The sequence below is a fragment of the Diprion similis genome, chromosome 8, assembly GCF_021155765.1.
Source record: "Diprion similis isolate iyDipSimi1 chromosome 8, iyDipSimi1.1, whole genome shotgun sequence".
NCBI classification, from domain to species: Eukaryota; Metazoa; Arthropoda; class Insecta; order Hymenoptera; family Diprionidae; genus Diprion; species Diprion similis.
In genome coordinates, this window is record NC_060112.1 from 26759600 (window position 1) to 26780332 (window position 20733).

Below are 20733 nucleotides of genomic sequence, written 5' to 3' on the forward strand. Positions count from 1 at the left end.
CATTTCAACACCGAAGTGTAGTTTGTTTGGAACTAGATCCTATTTTTGTTTAATAAATCGTCGATATTCATTTTTACAATAAATAACTACTCCCGATCACTAGGCTTGGTCTTGTATAGTTAATTATGAAAAGTATAAAATAAGAATGAACCAATTTTAGTGCTTCAAGCACAAAAATTTGAATCTTCGACGGAAAACCCAAGCTTGTTGATCGGAAAATTGACGAAAGTTGTAATTTTCTATAACCAACGCACAACACGTCGTGACTTGCAAACGAATTAGACTGTCAAAGTCTACCAAACTGAACATTTCCGTTCCGGATTCATAGCCGAACCTATCGGGCAGTTGAAATCCGCGGCGAATTCCTTCATGTTCGATAACGGTCCAAGAACCCTAAACTCTCCCGGACTATGGAAGCCAGTCGTGATGCGGAGCTTTATTGCTTCCGGTCGGTACTTGCTGCACCAAGTGTTGGCAGCGCTAACCCAGAACATTTGCTCAGGCGTGTACTTAAGACCTGGCAGCTTGGGCTCGGGGCCGTTTCTCTTTACCCAATCCTTGTAGGCCAGGTACGCTTCCTTGATTCCGCCGTTGTCGGCAATGTTCTCACCTTGGGTGTTGATCCCGTTCAACTGCGGGGAACGCGGTGATTTAAGGAATTTGTGCAAAGGCAAATTAAGGTGCTTATAAAGACTCGTTGTACACCTCGAAAATGCGGGGATGCAAAACTCCTATACCGCTCAAGCGATCAGAGTGAAACTTGGGCAATTAATGTCTTATTTTGGCAAAAAGTGGAACGTCTTTTTACTTTTTCAAAATTATGAAAAAAATTTTATAGATTGGTTATCACTCATAGAAATTGGCCAAATTTTCACAGTTGCATTGAATAGATCGACCTATCCGGTATGATGCCACTCGGCGGTGATGAAACACACATTTTGAGCCCAGTTCCATGAGATTTGATGGTGAAATGACGAAATGGCAGCTGATCTGGTTTTCGATTACGAAGTACACCGAAATCTCATTTTGGCGACATTTCTTACCGACATTATGCGCATGCCGGTAATGTATGCGTGTAATGTCGGTAAAAAATTACCGGTAGGCATGAAAGGTCGGTAACAAATGTCGCCAAAATGAGATTTCGGTGTACTTCGTAATCGAAAACCAGATCAGCTGCCATTTCGTCATTTTACCATCAAATCTCACGGGACTGGGCTCAAAATGTGTGTTTTATCACCGCCGAGTGGTATCATACCGGATAGTTCGATCCATTCAGTGCAACTGAAAATTTGGCCAATTTCTGTGGGTGGTAACCAATCTGTAAATTTTTTTTCCAAATTTTGAAAAAGTAAAAAGACGCTCCACTTCAAACACTCCACTTTAAAAATAAGGCAATAATTGCCCAAGTTTCACTCTGATCGCTTGAGCGGTATAGGAGTTTTGCTTCCCCTCGTTTTCGAGGTGTACGACGATTCTTTATAAGCACCTTAAGAATCGTTTCTTAAATAGAATTAAATTTCGCGGGGCTGAAGGAGTACCGGCAATACTTACGTTCAGTCCAACAGATTCCACCGTGTAATTCCCGTACTGATAGATGATGCATTCTGCTTTTTCCAAGTACCTTTCCTTCGTTTCCGACTCCCACCAGTCCACCAGATTTCCCTCCTTATCGAACTGCCTACCCTGGTCATCAAACCCATGGGTTATCTCGTGGCCAATAACGAAACCAATTGCACCGTAGTTCATGTACCGGGGGCGATCGTTATTGAAGAAAGCTCCCTGCAGGATACCAGCCGGAAATTCTGTGGGGAAGAACCAGAACCATGTGTCTCAATGTTTATGAGTGCGAATGACCATGGTAATTGTAGTCTTTGTTTATGATACTCACGAATACTATTTTCAATCGAAGAATAGAATGCGTTGACAATCGCTGGACGGCCATGGCTGACCCAGTCACTTTTGTTTACTGGTTTTCTTAGCCTTTCGAAGGAATATTCGGTTCCAAAAAGAGTCAGATTAAGGATGCTGCCCATGTAATCATTGGGGCTGAGCTCCAGACCGTCATAGAATTCCTCGAGTTTCTTATCGTCGAGAAGCTCGTCCGGGTAAGCGATGTGAGTTGCCATTGACGCAGCTTTTTCCAGGGCAGCCTTTCTCGTTTTCTCATCCATCCAGTCGACCTGAAACAGCGAGGAAAAGATGGCTTATTATAAGATTCTGCAGCAGATTCGATCAGGGACTGTGGTCAGATGTGAACCAACCTTTTCAAGGATCTTTGTGAACTCGTGCCTAATATCAGCGACCATTTCAACCGCATTCTTCTTTGCGTCTTCCTTAAAGTACTTCCTCACGTAAAGAGCACCAGTACTGCCGGCCAAGCTGCTCGAAACGATGTCTACACACTCCTTCCACCTTGCTTCTCTTTCCGTCTTACCACTCAGTGCCGTGGAGTAGTCTAACTGTCTATTCCTGATGAGTTCATTCAGGTAACTGACGGAAGCTCCCGTGGCTCTCCAAATTACATAATTTGCCTGAACTCTTTTCGGGGTAACCGTCATGAGCGTTTCGAGGTCGCTGATGTAGCTGGGCACGTTTACGATTACGATCTCGTCGTCATCGACGTGTACTCTGCCCGCCATCAAGGTGTTGATGTAAACCTTCCAATCTACGCTGGGGTAATTCTTTTTCAGTTCTGCTACTGTCATGGGGTTGTAGAGGAGAGTAGCGTTTCGACGTTTCTCGTTAGGCAGCGAAATCTGAAAGTCACAATAGATATTATGTGATTTTTGCTTTTATCATACTTCACGCCGAAAGGCGTTCTGTTTCAGTTCAATATAGATTTATTATACTCACATTTGCCAACTTGATTTCGAATTCTAGGGAATCGGACAGTTCCCGTCTTGCTCTGTCTTCATCGGCTCCTAGGATCACCGCTATGTCAACCATGTACTCGAAGTAAGCCTTGACTATTTTGTCTTCTGGACCTTTGGATAAATATTCACGAGATAGACCCAGCGAGGCTTGATCAAACTGTGGATGGTAAAGGAATTCTAGTTTACCGATGTAACAGTCCCATTTGAGATATAAGAGTTATTCGTCAAGCTTTACTCACGTCAATTATACGTTTAGTGCTGTTCTTTAAATCGACGCCGATACTGAAGTCGAGAAAGTAATCCACCGAGTAGCCGATTTTTCGAAACCTGTAAACACTATCCACCCAATTGAAGTCGTTCTCGTTCCAATTGTCTTTCTCGATTACGGGCCAGCCCCCGAGTTGTTTCAGAATTCTGTGAAGTGGTTTCAGGCCCACCTTTTCGATGGCAGCTAAAACGGATTGCTTGATGAGTAAAATTGGAACAATTTTCTCGGTCCTCATTCCTACTTTTACCGAAATGAAGACCTGATATATAACTTAGACCGTGCTTACTTTTGTTCATGCAAGCCTTGTACAAATTCTTCACAAGCCTGAAGGGCTTTGGCTCGTCATCACGAATTGGTTCTTCTATACTCGCCCTCAACTGTTCCTGAAGTTTATCGCTGATTACGGAGAATGTATTGACGCTAGTTTTGTCATCAGGGATTATAGTCGAGGCTTCGAATCCTCCACAAGCAAACTCATAGAAATTATCACAGGGCTCGACCTCTGGGTTCATGTTCTCCAATACTTTGGAAGCTGAAGAATACCATTTGAATCGTGAATCAAATAACCCTCGATTTTGCATATGCTAATTAAAAAGCTAACAGCTGGACGAAATAACTCACCAGTGTGAACGCATTCCGGTGAGAAACATATCATAATTTCGTTCTCATCATCTCCTTTGGTGAATATCGATGGCTCTCTAGACGATGGGTTATATTCCAGGGCTGCTGATGCTGTGGATGGTAGCATCTCTCTGTTAGCGGCCACTATTTTTGTTTCAAGTCATAAGGTGCAGGCGTAGGTGCAGATGTCGGGTGCAGAAAAAGCGTGAAAAAAAATGCAAAGCGTGCGTTAGAGATCGTCTCTATTTACAGTCGTATGAGGTGAAAGAGTGTAGAAACGAACCGACCTAAGTAGAACTCTCTATACTGCTTGCTCCTCTTTAGACACGTAGACTGTGTGCTAATTAAATTCTCAATGAAATTACTTTATTATTATTACTTGTTACGCTTAGTTCAGATTAGCCATGATTCGATCATCTATATGCATATATGAATAAGCAAATCGGTATGATAAATAATGATAAATAATGATAAAGATTCCAAAACCAGTTTCTGGTTGGACCTGAATCGCTGCAGCCTAGTTAAAACGTTTTTATTGCGCAGGCCAGCATCATATTGGATATCGTCGCAAATCTTTCAGCAAGTGATAATTAACGGGATGTATTAAATTGCGTCAACTATTCTCATAAAACAAGGATTTTATGGCGTCTTCCTGATCACGCGATCGCGTCTGATGAAACCCGGATATCATTTCCTCTGCTTAAAATGACGGACACCACGTTGAGTTTGATCATTACAGATGGAACATAGGAACACAGGAGTGCCCGGTGTTCACTGCAGTTCATTCAAACGCTTTTCCGGTTTCAATGTCATTTCAGAATTCGACTGTAATCAGGGAACCGCAGCGTTTGGTTATGCAACAGGTACGATTACAAAATCCCACAGTTATCCAAGGCTATAAGAATGACACAGAAAATTGAAAATCCTGATTTACCGCGATAAAAATTTAAGAGAAGACAAACTACGTACTAAATTTTGGCATTGAACCGAAATAAGAAGAAATGAAAAAGAGATTGACCAACTTTACTGAACATGGCAAGTAAATTCTGATCAGTTTTTGCTCAACAAATAACATGGCATCATATTATTTAGTAAAAACAGCAAATCCCTTCTCTGCGTACAAAGGACTTCGAAATTCACGTGTCCACATGAGCACTGTTCGGATCTGTCGCGTATGATACTTGGAGTTACGCAAGGAAACAAGTTAGCAGATATTCGCTACGTGGTATCCATATAATGGTCAATTACAACACGCGCTTTCTCAGGCTGTTTATTACGTGACGATGATAGATAAGTATTGGGTATTAATTTGGTGGAAGGAGTAATTTTTCTCCACACGCTTCGCCGGAACGGAAGACTTGATGGAACTCTGAGAGGAGGATTCACAGCATTTGGGTTGGCCAATACGACGATCCTTATACAATCATCATTCTGAACTTGCTGGTAGAAACGAGCGGATGTGTTCGCACACGCAGTATCAGGCCATTAATTCCTGACGCACAAGTTGATCGTGCCTCGACGTTTCAAGTCAAAGCAACTCCATATGCCCGTTTTAAATTCAAGTATGGCGGTCGCTTTACCGTATCAACAAGAGTTCAGCCCCTGGCTAGTTTCCAATCCAAGCACAAGAGGATCGTTTCTGAACGCGCAAACTTGGCAAGAGATTCTGCAAATTACTGAACAACTGCAGCCTGGATAAAAATTCGATTGCTTGCAACGAGTGCAGAACTAGCGAGTGAATGCAGGTAGAGTCGCTTGAAAATTCTAGGCACGACTTAATTACTGCCAAGGCGATAAAAGCGATTAGTTTATCCATTTTCGTGCGATTACGCAAGCAGTGCTGAGTTTTTGACACACTGAACTGAATATAAAGATCAAGAGACAGTCAGACTCGCGACTCACCAGAATTTGAAGCCGAGATGTCGCAGGGACCTGTAGAAGTGGCAACTACCGCCAGACCCACGGCCAGAGCCACGCAGAGGAGGACTCCGGTCACGGCCACGATGGTCAGGCCTCGTTCCATTGCCGACCGCCGTTTCCACCATGTTGGATTTCTGAAAATGGATGAAAAAACTGCCGTTAGGTTATGATCGCACATTGTCGCAGTGTTCACCTCAAGGATCTGAGTAAAATAATTTCTTCAGCGTATACTTATGTCGCTTGGCTGCAAGTAAAACATTGATTTTCTTCGCGCTGTCCTTGAGCATGTAAAAGAATAATACAGCGTTTCCAGTGTAGGTATATCAAATCGCATTGTAACGACGCAGGCATAATATGCACAGGCAGGTGGTATATAACAGGCGTCGTTCCATCGAGAGTCGCCATTGAAGGGAATGCCGTAAAGGAGTAGGGAACGTTGTCACCCTGAAGGGGCGAGGCAAGGAGATGCAGGCCGGCGGGATGCAAATGGACCCATAAAAAGACATAACAGCTTGTCAGAGGAATCGATGAAGATACCGCGCAATACGCTTGGTACTGCGCTAACACTGGATGGGCACTCTTAGGTTGTAGTTAACGCGTCTGGTATAAGATGAAAAAGTACGACCATAAGACAACTTCACTTGCGAATCTTGGAAAGGTGGAATGAGAAGGTGAGAAGTGAATAGGTGAGAAAAGATAAAAGCCGTGAAATGGGACACGATTGTACATCCTCTGCAAGGTATGAACCACTTGCAGGATCAAAGTTGGGAAACGAACGAAAGTTTCCATCTCATTTTTATAACCTCTGATCAATTCACTGTCATAACTTTTTACTACCTACGAATGTACGAACAATATGAAGGGAAAGTTTGTCTTTGCGGTGCCTGTCGGCAGGTCGAACGTTGAATGCCAGCGGCACGTTGCCTGCACTTGCGAAACCTTTAAATTGTGCTCCGATTATGCAAAGCTTAACGTCACGGCTGACAACGATTATGCACGGCATGTATAGCAAGGTGCAGCGATCCACAACTACTCGATTCTATTGCAACATATGCATCTTTGCGTCTAGGTAGGTCTCTGAGTTGTGACCGAGCTATCACACCTATCAGGCGCCACTCTTGCCCTCTTGCATCATACTCGAGTTTGTAAAAGTGATTGTCATGGAATTAAGAGTATATATAGATTTTGCGCTCCAAGTTTGAGGTACCATTGAACCGTTTTGCAACCTCCAAGAGGCTGTCTTCTGCCAAGCGGTCTTTGCCGTTATTGTAACCATTCAACAAGCAAGTATCTGACCATTCGGCAATCTGCGATCACTACAATACACATGGAAAGATAATGTAATCGTTACTTTCAGTCATCGAAAGGAAGTGTGGCTCAACTCTCGCGTGGCTAGTTTTGCCCTAGGCTAGGCGATTGTGAGACAGACATGGCGGACTTTGCATATGTACCTACTAGTGTCGATCATGTCCATCGGAGGATCGTCTGTAATATTGCGAAATAAAGAAAGTCTACGTTGACAATATTCGTGGAATCCTTTGTCGTCGAACTCGTGGTCCTTATCTTCGACTTACCGTTAAAGAAGGAGACGTTTTCAGACCGCGTCTACGCTGGAGTTCTACGGCGGTGCAGGTTCGTAACAATTCAAAGGCCGAGTGGTCGGTTAACTTTCTAATACGAGATCCATGAGCTTGGCTTGAGGTCAATAGACTCGCTCTCTGTGTACAACCATAGATATCCATGGTGGGTAGCGGCACAACGCTGTTGTCATTACCAGCAATGGGACTCTGCGTCTGCTGCACCCTCGTACTCAATAATAATCTTTCTCTTATTATTTTTTACGCTCTCATTTCCTTCGCCATCCGAACCACCGACGTTAAATTTACTTGCGGTCAAGTTTAACTTGCTACAAGCTTTTGACTTTCTTCAATTATGGCTATAGTCATGAGAATACATTCCTCTAAATGCATTATTGCTAATTTGGCTAATTCTACTTCTGTTTTCAGACTTGACGGATAAAGGTAATCGAAAGAACAGGAACTTCCTTCCGATTTTCAATTTCCAGCATGCAACATTGCCTGACAGAAACATGGCTGCTGCGATAAATGGTGAAAGAGGATCTTTTGTTTTTGTTTACAACTGCCAAACGTGGAAAGTATATCTTTTATCAAGCAAATTCATGTATTGATGCGCACACTATCAAGGTTCAACACCACTCGATCTCTGGTATAATTTTTCCAAGAGCAACTTGAAACACATGTTGCGCAATGCGATCACTTCAAATGCCAATCTTCCCAACTTGAGACGCAAATGATATTTAAAGAAAATCTAGGCTCTCTCGAGCCGCGGTATCTGTTCTAGAAAGCAAATAAATAAACAAATGATTTAGAACTTGTCTTGCGTTGATAAAATGCGGAAAAAATGCCCGCGTAACGACATGTAGAACTCGTCGAATGGGGAAGGAAATCATTCTATGAAAATTGGACACGTGCCAGAGAACAAAAAATTCATACACCCAGGCCAACGGGTGACAAGAATTATTGAAAACTTTCGGAATGGCAGCAATTTGGGGCCCGCGTGACAAACGGTAGAATTTAATGTTCTCAAAGCACGTGTGGGCGAGCGACTGTCTGCACGCGTCTGATCGGGCGAAATAGAAAATCGACAAAAACTCACGTTTTGCCAGTTCACCGAGCAAGGTTTCGCTTTCGACGACGGTGCAACAGCCTAACGCCGATTTGGTAACTATTATATAGGTAATAGGAATACGTCCGATAACGGGCAGAACTAACGAATGACTCATTGAATGCACAGGCACTGTTGGGTGCTGAATAGTTGACGCGAATTGTAAATTCAGCACTTTAAGCGGACAGAAAATTGGAGCGCTATACAAGAGTCGAAAAAAACTTTTGCGCGATAAGTGCTATCTAGTTTTGTTTAAAAATTTACGAAGTTCTCGATGTTGGCGATTTCAAGTGCGATTTGAGTGAATTCTCGCTTTTGGTGAGAGGGGTGGAGTTGAATTTCGAATTTGAAAAGTTTCGAAAGCGCCAATTCTGAATTTTTTGGTAGCCAAACTGAAAATAAAGAAATTATACTTTGACGAAACATCAGAGTTCCAAAAGTACAAAATGCCGAAAGGACGTAACTTCAAGTCAAAGTTTCGAAAGTACGAAAACGAGAGAATGAAAAAATCTGAAACATCGAAATTCCGAACGATCGACGATTTTCAGTTCTGTGAATTTATGGTTTGGTGAAATTTAACCACCTTGATCTTCCTTTGTTTTGGATTTTAGATATTTTTACGTTCTGAATTCTGGTCATTCTAATTTTCGGTTTTTTTCATTTTTTACACTCACTCGTTGAGTAAACTACGCTGTGTGAGTATATTTTAATTTTGAAAATTTTTCTCTACCTGAATTTTACTTTTCGAAACTTTGCTCTATCGTAACTTCAACTTTTTGAATTCTGATCCAAAACTCTATTGTTTCGTAAGTAAGTTTGACTTTTTTCCTTCAAATTCCGTTACCAAATAAGTATGTGAGAATAAGAAACTATGGAACGAGACAGAGAGAATTGAAAATACTTCGAAAACCAGAAACACGTTTTCCTTCTCTTCAATGTTCTTCCTATCCTGTACATGCTGAAGTCTATGCTGATCAACAAAAGTGGCAAGCTCTCAGCGGGGATATAATTGATATTTTTCAAATTACGTCAGGAAGTAATATTGCACACGAGTAGATGTCATTTGCACCGACGATATATGGCTGGTGGAAATTTATCATGTTTGCGGGAAGATGAAGACGAGAACGAGGGGAGCTCTCAATTTTGCGGTATTTACCCTCGCCGACGAGTTATGTAGGATATTCAAATTGGCCAGCGATCGAACAAATTTCTCGCCCCAATACCCAAACGACCCAATCCCATCGAGGACACCCTCGTATGTGCGGTTCGCCCCACGTACCTACTATGTGAAGTTAATACAAGCACTGCACAAATACATGTGCGATCCAGCCAAGATCCCGGAGTGATAAACTCCGATCAACGACCGCGCCAAGTTTGCTTTTTTCTCCAATTTATGCGGGGAATATTAATGCCTGGCAACACACAGAGAGCGGATAATAATAGATAATGACGGAAAAGTCAAATAAAATAAATTGGACCACGTTGATAGTCAGGGGCGTGAGAACGAAATTTCTAAAAAGATTTCTAACTGATCAGCGAAGCTACTCCGGAATTCACTTCTCAATCTAATCCGCGGCATCGAGCCCCTCCGTGGAAATTCTAAAGTTCCGAAGAAAATTTCCGAGAGGTATAACCCTCGATTGACTAACTGTTTTCCAATTCAGAATAATACCTTTGAACCATCAGCATTTTTTCCATCTCGCATAAATTTTCCAAGGGATTCAGGTCTTCGGAAGACGCTATCGGTTGCGTGATATACTTTTTGCTCCTTTTGCACATCGGGCTTTCCGCGTCGAATCGAAAGAAGAAATGTAGTTTTTTGACTCTACAGAAAAATCGGATTCCAGTGATCCAACGATTTTTCAGATCCACGTATAGCTTGAAATCTATGACAAAAGTTTCGCTATTTTCTACGGAAATTCCTTTAACGTTAAAGTTCGGCTTTTGCCGAATACCGGCGTGAATTATTTTTAAAAGATAAGTGCCTCGATCGATTCGCTAAAATTTCTACGCAGCACGCTTTTTTCAACCCGAAAAATAATGTAAAAATTTCAAAGTGGCCCGAGCAGTACTTTAGAAGTTGGAAACAGAAATACACGCGTGACTAATAAATTGTCGAGAATTTTTAGCCTCGCAAACTGTATTTTGGCGCTATAGTTTGTACTGAAACATAACCGGAAGTTATACAATGATTGAACTATTTTTTGGAATTTAGAAAAACAAGTTGTTAACAACGTCGCAAATAAATTATGTGAATACATGGATATCTATATTTCAAGCTTAGATATTACTACGCACATAGACAGAATTTCCGAATGTCCTTCTTCGGTTAGTCGATTTGAAAAGCTCGAAAAGCAACGTTTTTTATTTTAATTACCTCAATGCAACAATTGCAACCTCATTGTTTACATACATATATTATTCAGATTTTGATTCCACTTCTAAACTTGAACGTTGAATAAATCTTTCCCCTGCAACGATAATTCACAATGTTCAATTGAATCAAGGATAAAACCGTTTCTAAACCAAATGAAGGTGAAGTGGTCGATAGCGACGTGACGCAACCCGGATCAAAGAAAATTTAGTACGAGATGTGCGTATTATTGAGAAATCGATCTGTTAATTTCATCCAGTTGCCTCGGGGCGTATCCTCTTCTTCAACATAAATCACGCCTGGTGGTCTGTGTTATTGTGGTCGCGATCTATTTCGACTATTTCTATCCGGTACAAGCCTGCTCCTAAGTGTTGCGGCATATTTCTGAGACTAATGTTATGTGTGAAGCCATGTCTCGTCATATCGGAAAATAAATTTCGATCACATGTTTGAATTCAGCCAAGACGTCAATCATCCGCTTAATCTAATTTTTATTTACACATGTTACCACGCAGTTGATTTACTTTATTTCCGTAGCACAGCTTGCTTTCAAATCGAACCTCTCAAGTCAGTCCATTCGTTCCTTTAACGCCGGGTATTTGTCGGAAATGGAAACCCGTTGATTGATGCAAAAAATGAAGATTGAGCAAAAAGAAAGAAAGAAAGAAAAAAAAGAAACACCCGTACAACCGCGTGATTACTACGGAAGACTGAAACGCGGTGAAAGTTTGTCCAGAGATGGAGACTGTCGGCAAAAGAGCATTTTAGAAAACTGCTCGTAACGCAGATGTATTCGCACGTTGATGTGGACACACGTAACTGTGTCACCTGCTTCCTCGAACCTCATTAGACGCGACAAGGAAATATCGACAAGGTAAATTGATTCTCGAAAAAAATGTATCGACGATTATCGCAGCGAGAAATTTTATCTCCTGGAAACAACACATCCTGAGAATGAAATGGAGGAACATTTGGTGATTTGCCAGTTTGTAAAACGAAACTGTTTCGCTAGCCTTATCTGATATCTTGCATCGTATACGGTAGTGATTAGCCACGCAGTTTTTTGTCTCCTTATGACGTTTCGAGGTAAAGTTTGTTTTGCAGGAAAATTTCCAGTCGTCGATGTTGCTTCGAATGGTGTAAATATCTCAACGTCACGTATAAGTGTTGGTTTTTACTTCAATTTGAAATCTTTATAGAAATTTTACGACACGTAATGTATGCATACACGATAACGAGAATATTGCACAGCGATCAGCGTTAGTAAATTTACACAAGAAAGAACAGTTTTTCAGCCGTTCTGTCGTAACGGAGATCGATAGACTAATTTCAATATCAGCCAATTTATACATCCATGGTGGGATTAAATTCCTACGAATTAGAATTATAAACGTTGTTCCGTCACAGTCGCGCTTGCCTGTATAGAACAATCGATTCTTCTTATAATTCAACAACTCTGCACAAAATGCGACGTCGAATTTTATACCCACTTGTTGGATTATACGCTGCATCCAGCTTCAGGCGATGCTAGTGAGAATTGGTCTTATGGTCCATGCAACCATTCAAAATATTCGCATACAGCACGAGCATTAACGAAATAGTAATGCACATTGGAAGTGCATAAATATGCAATCAATACGTACACATTGTATAACGAATCGAAGAAATTACACTGACACAGCGATACCTGCAACTATATCGAAATGACAATATTTAGCGTTGACCATCAGGGTTTCGGACTTGTCAATAGAATGGACAATCTACGATTATAACTGCGAATTTCATACGAGGATACAAACGTGAGCACGAAATCGTGACATTCGTTGTTCAAGTTACACCTCATTTACGTTCGTTAGGCCTTAAATCAGCGAATGCCGGAACTTTATTTATATTTATAATTATACCTGCTGCAACAACACGAGTCAAGTTTTGCGCAGTAAGCATTTGATTGATTTGTTTATTTCTTACTCCTGTACGAGGCTTTACCTGTCAAGCGATGCACTCAGAAACTGCGATGAACGAAATATGGGGGAAAATTATTTATAATTAATTCCAGGCAAGACAGCTTAATGACGTAGGTGTGACTCGTACGTGTTTGAGAAATGTTGTTGTAGGTATTGAAAGATCGAATACAATCTGATATTTCAGAAAGTGTGATCTGAAACTGGTCTCCACTCTCAGTACAGTTGAAATAATATTTATTCTACGAGACTTTATAAATAAATCGTTCACCAGAGCTCCATGACTATCCGATTTCTATGAAAATGGTCTTTAAATTGTTGACGAATGACGATTTAATATTATTAGTCGAGGAATCGTTTGTGTAGCTACTTGAAAGTATTCAGTAATCGTTGGTGGAAACTTTGACTCTCATATCCAGTCGTCAAACAGAGATACGAAATTTTTGATAATAATCTGTTTACCTTAGCGCCTCAACTTCTGCTTTTTGTCAAACATTATTTAAACAAATAATACATCTCCGTATTTAATCAATTATGTAAACTTCCTTTCATCGTCTGAGACGGATTCCGAACAGTAAAAATAAAAACGAGAATTCGTCTTTCATTAAAAATCAGCAAACGAAACCGCGTCGAGCGAAGTCTCGCAAGAAGAGACAATGAATGCCGGAACGGTTTTGTGAATTATGACAAAACTGACTCAAGGCTGAGAATATGACGATGCTAATGTACCGATATTATTTGGGCTTCGGGTATAATGTATACGAGTCAATAAACAGCTTAGCACCATCGGTCACGTGCGGTCAAATGTTTCTCCTCAGGAATTCAGTCACTATATCCTTATGCATACGCAAATTTCTAACTATACGGTACTCAAATGGGTACGTAAACACGATTTATATGCCTTCTTGCGGACGTAAGATTCGATGGATAGGGATCGTCAATTTGATGTTCCACATACGGTGGAGAGAAAACAAACGGAAGTATAGATATCTTGATACAGTGTATCGAAGAAAGATGGTAGGCAATACAGATACAGGTGATTTGAAACGTTTAAATAGCCTTCGATGACGTCATAAAACGCGAGCAAATCGGAAGATTGAACAGTGGCCAGTGGCTCTCATTATCTCGTCATGAACAGCCTAGCCAGTTTCGCCACACCTGACCTCAGGCAATACAAGGTCTGGACTGTTTATTTGACGAATTGTTCAACCGAGGAAATATCTATTGTTGAGAAATCTGATTGCTTTCAGAAACCCTTCGGTCACAATTATTCACTGGTATGTGACCAACTTCTGTTTAAATGAATCGCAAAAACGGCGTGCAAATTAACCCGGATCAAATTCAGAGGGTCATGCAATCAATTCACCATGACGTTGGGTCGACGGATAGAAATTGATCAATAATTTTTCATGGGTGATAGAAAATTGCTTCAACGCTCAATCTTAATTGGACCAAGAAAAAGAAACAATTCTTCCTCGTGACAAGTATTTGAAATTATCTCTGGTTTAACTTTGATACCACAAAAATTGTTCATTAAGCACTCCAGAAATTTTCTCAAATATTTAAGATCCGAGGATTAGTGAAAATATAAGTTCCACCCAAATTATTACATACTGTACAGATATTATAATAATTTTTCTTTCTGTATAGCATACACGTAATTGAATTTTGCAAAGCCCCCTTAGCGTCGATTTTGGACTACAATGAAAGCTCAGTTACAAATTTCAAAATTGTACGTTTTTCTCGGTTACACGTTAAATTTTCTTGCTGAAAATATTTCGCTCATACGTTTTTCGCACTTATATGTTACGCATTCCATCCTCTAGCACTGGTTTCCGTTCATTCATACGTTATTGCAAAACTTTCGACGCCATCTTCAACTCGCCTACCGTTAGATGGTGCGTACGTTTTGATATTTAGTGTACTCGTTTTCCGTTGGGTGGCGTAGCTTGACAATTGTGTGTATATTTGGGTAACGCTGATTTGGAATTTCAAATTTAAAACAAAAAGTCTTCCGTCGTATCATCGACAATATAAAGCAAAGCTTTGAATATGTAGTATTTTTATCGCGAAGTAGATTTTTCATTTATCATCATCGGGCGATTCAAACGACCGTATTTGTATTATGCGTAGAAATCGACGGGGAAAATCCTTCCTTAATCGTTTTTCCCCTACAGCAGACCGTCCAAGAACCAGATATGAGATGGAATTCGTATTCAATGTATAAATATGGCCAGCTCTTGCCTTAGCAAAGCAATACAAAAGTTAAATCCGTAATTTGAGATCTATTATAAAATACTGACAAACGTGCCCGTCGCTGTAACACATGCTAAGCTATATACGAGCTTTAATCGAGTAATACTGCTCAAACCGGTACTTTATCTAGGTATTTATCGAGCTTATACACCGGACAAGGAATGGAAAACCTTGGACCATTACCTACGTACACGTTTAGTTAATCATTACCTGAACGTAATACCCGCGAACAAATAACAGCATTAATTGCTACGCAAAACCTTTGGGAAGTGAAAAAAAGAAGAACAAAAAATAAACGAAAAAAAAAATCAAACACAACAACCTAGAAGGCTCGGAACAAAAGCAAAAAGTTACAGCCATGAGACGCCAGAGTTTAGACCAGATACGATGCGAATTGTAAGCAGGTTTTAATATCTCAAAACTTTCTATAGCCAGTATTTAGTTTTTTATTCGACTTTTCTTTACTGTTCTCGGTTTTCGGATGAAACATGGATAGTGAGAAAAGAGAAAGCAGTTCAACCATTTTTCTCAAATTATGTAACGGAGTGTATAATCTGAGCCAGTTGTGCTATGATGTTTTATACTCAGGGGATAAAACGAGAAAAATCATCAATCGGTGAATGTTCAACTCGAAATGAGTGATGCGAGGCATCGTTTCCGAATTTTGGTCACGTGACAGGCATGAAAACAATGGTTTTACAAAATAAATAAGTGTCGTATGGCATGAAACGATAATATTCCGTCTTTAAAAGGATGAAAGTATACCACGATCTCGAAATATCCCACGTGCTGCTGTAAATAAGCTCGACAAAAACGCATTTTCAGCTAAATGACTACTTCTTCGTGTGTAAAATTTCACGGTCACGAAACCAACAGTTGATCCTCAAACTATCACAATTAAACATTATTGCGTTTCACCACCTTCTGCAGTCTTGATTTTCATTATTAAATGTAAAGAAATCAAGGTAACCATGGCAGAAATGCAATTTGTAAACTAAGGTGCAAATTGAAACAGGTAAGCAGAAGCGAGTTTGGTGAGCGTGCGACATCTCCGACCATGTGCGTAGCATTTTCAATAAGTACTTAAGAAGCTAATTGACACCTGTAAAAATATGCTTCACCGCAGTGTGTATGTGAAAACGAATCTTCCGGGTGTCCGAAAAAAATACGGTACTCCATATCAGCGAATGCATTTGGGGTGTAAGTAAAGATAAGAGAATCGAGATTATTAACTCACTTTATAACTGTCTGCTTCATACTGGTTGTCATTTTGTAGCGGCACTAGTACATAACACTTGCTGCACCAGCGATTAGTTTCAGGTAAATAGTTACCACGAAGAAATCTTGTGAATCGTCCCCGGAACAAATAGCCGATCCGTTTCCAAAAATTTTCACTCGAGCCTTCGGGAAGTCCTCGGGCTCTTATCGGCTATTTGGTTCGCGCGGTTTGGATCCACTGATTGTTGGGATCGGATCGGACTCTGACTGCCGGACTGGCCCAGCGCGCGCACTTCTCCTTCTATATAAACTCTCTCCCTCTCTCTCCCTCTCTCTCTCTCTCCCTCTCCCCCCTAGCGTTCTCTTACTCTCCTTAACACCCACTCCTCACGCTTAGAGCTTAGCTCTGTTCCACGACCTGTGTTGTACTTGAAAACCAGAAATCATATCAAGTAGGCCAAACCTGTCCGATTTTATCAACGACCCATGCTCCCCGGAGGAACTTTGGACACTTTAAATTCCTTCGTGAAGCTCTCTTATTTATATAGTTATTCGATATCTGAGACACGAGATTGTTTCTTGCAGCCTAATAAAAGCTTGACTAAACTACATACGTAAGACATAGCGATTATTCAGAAAGTACAGAAAATGCGACACCGCGGTCAACCGAATTGCTGGACTTCATCATTTTTTTCAGTAATCATGCGATTTATCCGATTCCAGGACGTGATTCATAGCCTGAAATTTTCTAACCACGATTGTCGCAGAATTATTCATTAACAATGCCGAACAAAGAGACAAGAAGTCTAGGAAGCTGAGAAGAAACAACGCTGGTGTATCACAGGCTTGTGGTTCACAAACGTGATTATTCATAAAGTTGATGCGCGACCGAAGAATATCCTTTACAACGCATCACGCGCTTTCAAGAAACATATTTCTGATTTTCCTGATTCCATTTTACGAGATTAAGCACGTTAAAAAGTACTTTGCCTGCATATTCGGATCTCTTTCAACGCGACATGATCGATATGTGTAGTTCAACGAAACCTACAGATCGGATTGATCGGATGGTCAAAGATCTCGGCCCCTATCAAGCTTACATCATTGGCCATACAAGGGTTTCCAGTTTTAACAATTTTTTCAACGGTCAATTAGCGTCGTGGGGTCAGATGCTTCGTGCTGACGTGGGCATGCTGCTCGGTCACTGCAGATTAACAACAAAGGTGATAATTTTCGTCACGCGCCAACGTCAAACGCTCCGACGAACATGCGCTTCGGATTTACGTTTCTCGTCAGTCACGTGCGCGATTCGCATATTCTTCAATCACCTTGTACCTTGCAATTGACACTTTGCGAGTGAATGCCACCGACGGTGAAGAATCTCGGGGCGTCAGCTAATTCTCCCCTTTTCGAGGTTGATAAATTTTGTGTCTATAGTTGGGGAAGTGTAAAAAAGGTTACGTATTTTCCTATAAATATCCAGATCATTACACTATTTAGATTGTAGAATTATAACGGAGTGTGACGTAACGATGGCCGATAGTAACGAACCATAGAATGCAGCGTTGGTGACTTACGAGTTACAGTTTGAAAATCAAGGATCACCATTCGCCAGTGATCAATCATGGACGACCTGAACGTTACTACTAAATCTTAGTACTATTTGCACCATTGATAATCAATGGCCAAAGTAATTAGGTAGCTCAATATCGTCGAATGGTGGTTCTGAATCCATTGGCAACTGTTCAGACGATATCAGATTTTTTCTAAAATCATCCAATAGTTTCCATTCAACCGGAATGTCAACCTTTACCGAAGGTTTATCAGTAATTTGCCTTACCGGTCACGCGTGCAGCCGGATGATGGAACATCTTTTTACGCTGATAGCCGGTATTCAGATGCATCGCACACACCGTTTCAAAGTCGTGCCGTCCTTCTGGCGGTATTTGAGTGAAAACGGCAAGGACATTTTACCTAGATTCACGGCTCGTGGGCATGTTGCAGACAATGTGTTCAATTAGGTAATTATTATCGTGCGTCGTACCAACGGAACTCGGTGATTCGCTTCACCTCTTCACTCCGTGCTCGAGCAGAAGTTAAACACCTAACGACCCAGTCGAATAATCCCGAGAATCTAACGTTTCCTTAATTCATGCCTACGGTTCATGTAATCTTGTTGGTCCGCGTCTCTGCAGCCTCCCACATATTATGTACTTATATGAGGTTTCAGTTTACGGAGCCTTGTGTCTAAGCCAACGCACACAGGCTGCAAGTACCTCGGAACTTATATATAGTTCATTCTTATGGGAATAGCGCGTAGCTAAACATACGAAGCATCATTTCTATTCGCGGAATTTTTCACTTGCAGGAAACTTCTTACGGAATCTCCAAGATGCGTCCGACTTTAAGCCAATTAGCTAATGAAATCAATTTTTACTCTGTTTCCAGTCTGCACCACGTGTTTTTATCTGTCTTATCAGTTTTATGCTACGATTGGTTGTAGCGTAAAACTCGAGCCGAAGTTTCATCTTCAAACAGTCCTCGATTCTCGTGTTTTGGTTACTTTTACACGGGGTTGAAGAGTTTGGAGAATTCCAAATTTGACAAAATTATTCTTCTCAAGCTAAGATTAATGCAATTTCTCTGCAAGAGAACCAAGTGAATGGCGGCTTTGTGCAGTTCGTGAACGTTTCGGTACTTTAAGGATACTTGGGAAATCTGGTCAAGTTACATGGGTACACGCAAAAATTAAAACATTATTGTAGTTCTGATGAGTCAAACATAGATTTTCCAAAGGTAGGGGTTCATGGAAAAAGTACAGGATGTTTCCAACTCGCATCTATTAATGTTGAAAGTGTTTCAGAAGCTACGGTAGATACGCGGTTAGAATTTCCGGCATCAATGGGCTGCTTTTTCCTTCATAGTATTCGCAGCTCGTTGTAAATTACAACAATTTCCGTAAGTTTACACAATGCGTCATCTCGGAGGGATAGAAATTTGTATTCCTGTTCCATGGTACCTTCGTATTTTTCGCTTAAAGAGCCAAGCTAGTCATTGGATAAGTCCTTTCCGCATTTGCCTCAACTTGCAAAGCTTGCCGGGATTCTCACGTAATTGAGTTGGAGAAACATCGCTTTATGTATCTCGAAGCCAAATTGGTCACGTTAACACTGTAAGAGATTAATTCTTTGAAATTGCTTTCAAAGTCTTCCATTACATATATATACAAAGGGTGGGAAATTTAAAGTGTGACAGAGCAATAGCACTCAAACCGTTGATGATACTCAAAAATGTTTCATGGACGATAATATTATTTTTTCGGTGGAGAAGCTGAAGCTACGTAAAGGTTAACTCCACTTTTTTAAATGGAACAACATATATTTTTTTTACGACATTATTACTGACTTTCAGATGAGTTCAGTGACCTGGAACACAAGGTCATTCTAGGTACGCAAAGTATAAAAATAGTTAAAGAATCGAATCAAATCGAAATAATTACTTTTAAAAGATTTACTAACCTTGGTTTGTGTCTACCTACAGAAGATGCTCGAAGTGATGACTCTCGACTTGTAAACACTTGTCAATTCACTGATTAAAAGACCGTCTCATTATACTGCCAACATTTGTGGTGTAATTTCTTTTTTTTACGTCGTCAGGCGTGGTAGGTGCCACCGCCATTACGCGTACTTTGACAAAACCCCATAAAAAGTAATCGAGTGCTGTTGCTCTGACACACTTTAAATGACCCACGTACCCTGGAGTCTACCGTGCGTGACCGCGTAATTAATCGATGCAGTTAATTGTCCCAGTAAATTGTTCTCATGGAGAATGTGTATCGGTATCATTTTTTTCAATTATTGATTACCCAGTCCGCTGCGTCGTCAACCCTGTACTACCAATGTTTCTGAACCTTCAACACCAGCTGCTACTGGGTGAGAATTGTTCCTACAATTATTTCCAAACGTAGCACCATCATCGCCTGTGTTTCATATGTAACGTTGTAACGGACAACAACAACAACACTTCTTCTTCTAGTTACGAATCTTACGTAGTGGATCACGCGAGGACCTCATACCGTCGACAGAAATTTAATTGAGTATGTTAATTACACCTAATGACGCTGTGCACGAGGCAATTGTACACAAGTCTATACGTGTGCGGAGAAATTCAATGACAATTCGCACGTATAAGTATAGTGACGAGGAAAAATGTCTGTCCTTTTTTTTAATAGCTTGTATGAAAATTGCAATGACATGGAGAGTTACGGACGGAATATCTACTACACCAGATGGTCTGCGGTGGAATTCGAGGAGATCCAGTAAAATGCCTTTTGCATCACTTGTCCCTCGTCCATTAAACAGGCCTCGAGCAAGAAACGGTAAAATCCAAGAACGAGGGATCGTGAACCTTTGGCTTCCCCGTGTGCGGAGTTTTATCATAATTTACCAACATATGCACCTTGTACAGTGGGTAGATGGATACGACATGCTTGAGGCCAGAATCCAATATTTGCTTTCTGTCTAATAAATGCCGATAAGAAACGTGAGTGACTATCTA

At 40.8% G+C, this 20733-nt stretch overlaps 1 protein-coding gene across 2 annotated transcripts; it reads right to left on the reverse strand.

Annotated features, from left to right (window-relative positions):
- Positions 1-182: 182 nt before the first annotated feature.
- LOC124409433 (neprilysin-2) lies at positions 183-16460 on the reverse strand. 2 transcript variants are annotated; one of them, XM_046887036.1, is made up of 10 exons: positions 16196-16460; positions 5665-5816; positions 3763-3873; positions 3428-3673; positions 3113-3324; positions 2854-3030; positions 2262-2756; positions 1889-2180; positions 1552-1802; positions 183-632 (listed from the first exon to the last, which is right to left on the reverse strand). In XM_046887036.1, the coding sequence occupies exons 1-10, from the start codon at positions 16225-16227 to the stop codon at positions 294-296; spliced, it is 2307 nt and encodes a 768-aa protein (XP_046742992.1). In that variant the 5' UTR covers positions 16228-16460; the 3' UTR covers positions 183-293. The 2 variants fall into 2 exon arrangements, with proteins under 2 accessions (XP_046742992.1, XP_046742991.1); XM_046887035.1 differs by having other exon boundaries at positions 3763-3906.
- Positions 16461-20733: the final 4273 nt, after the last annotated feature.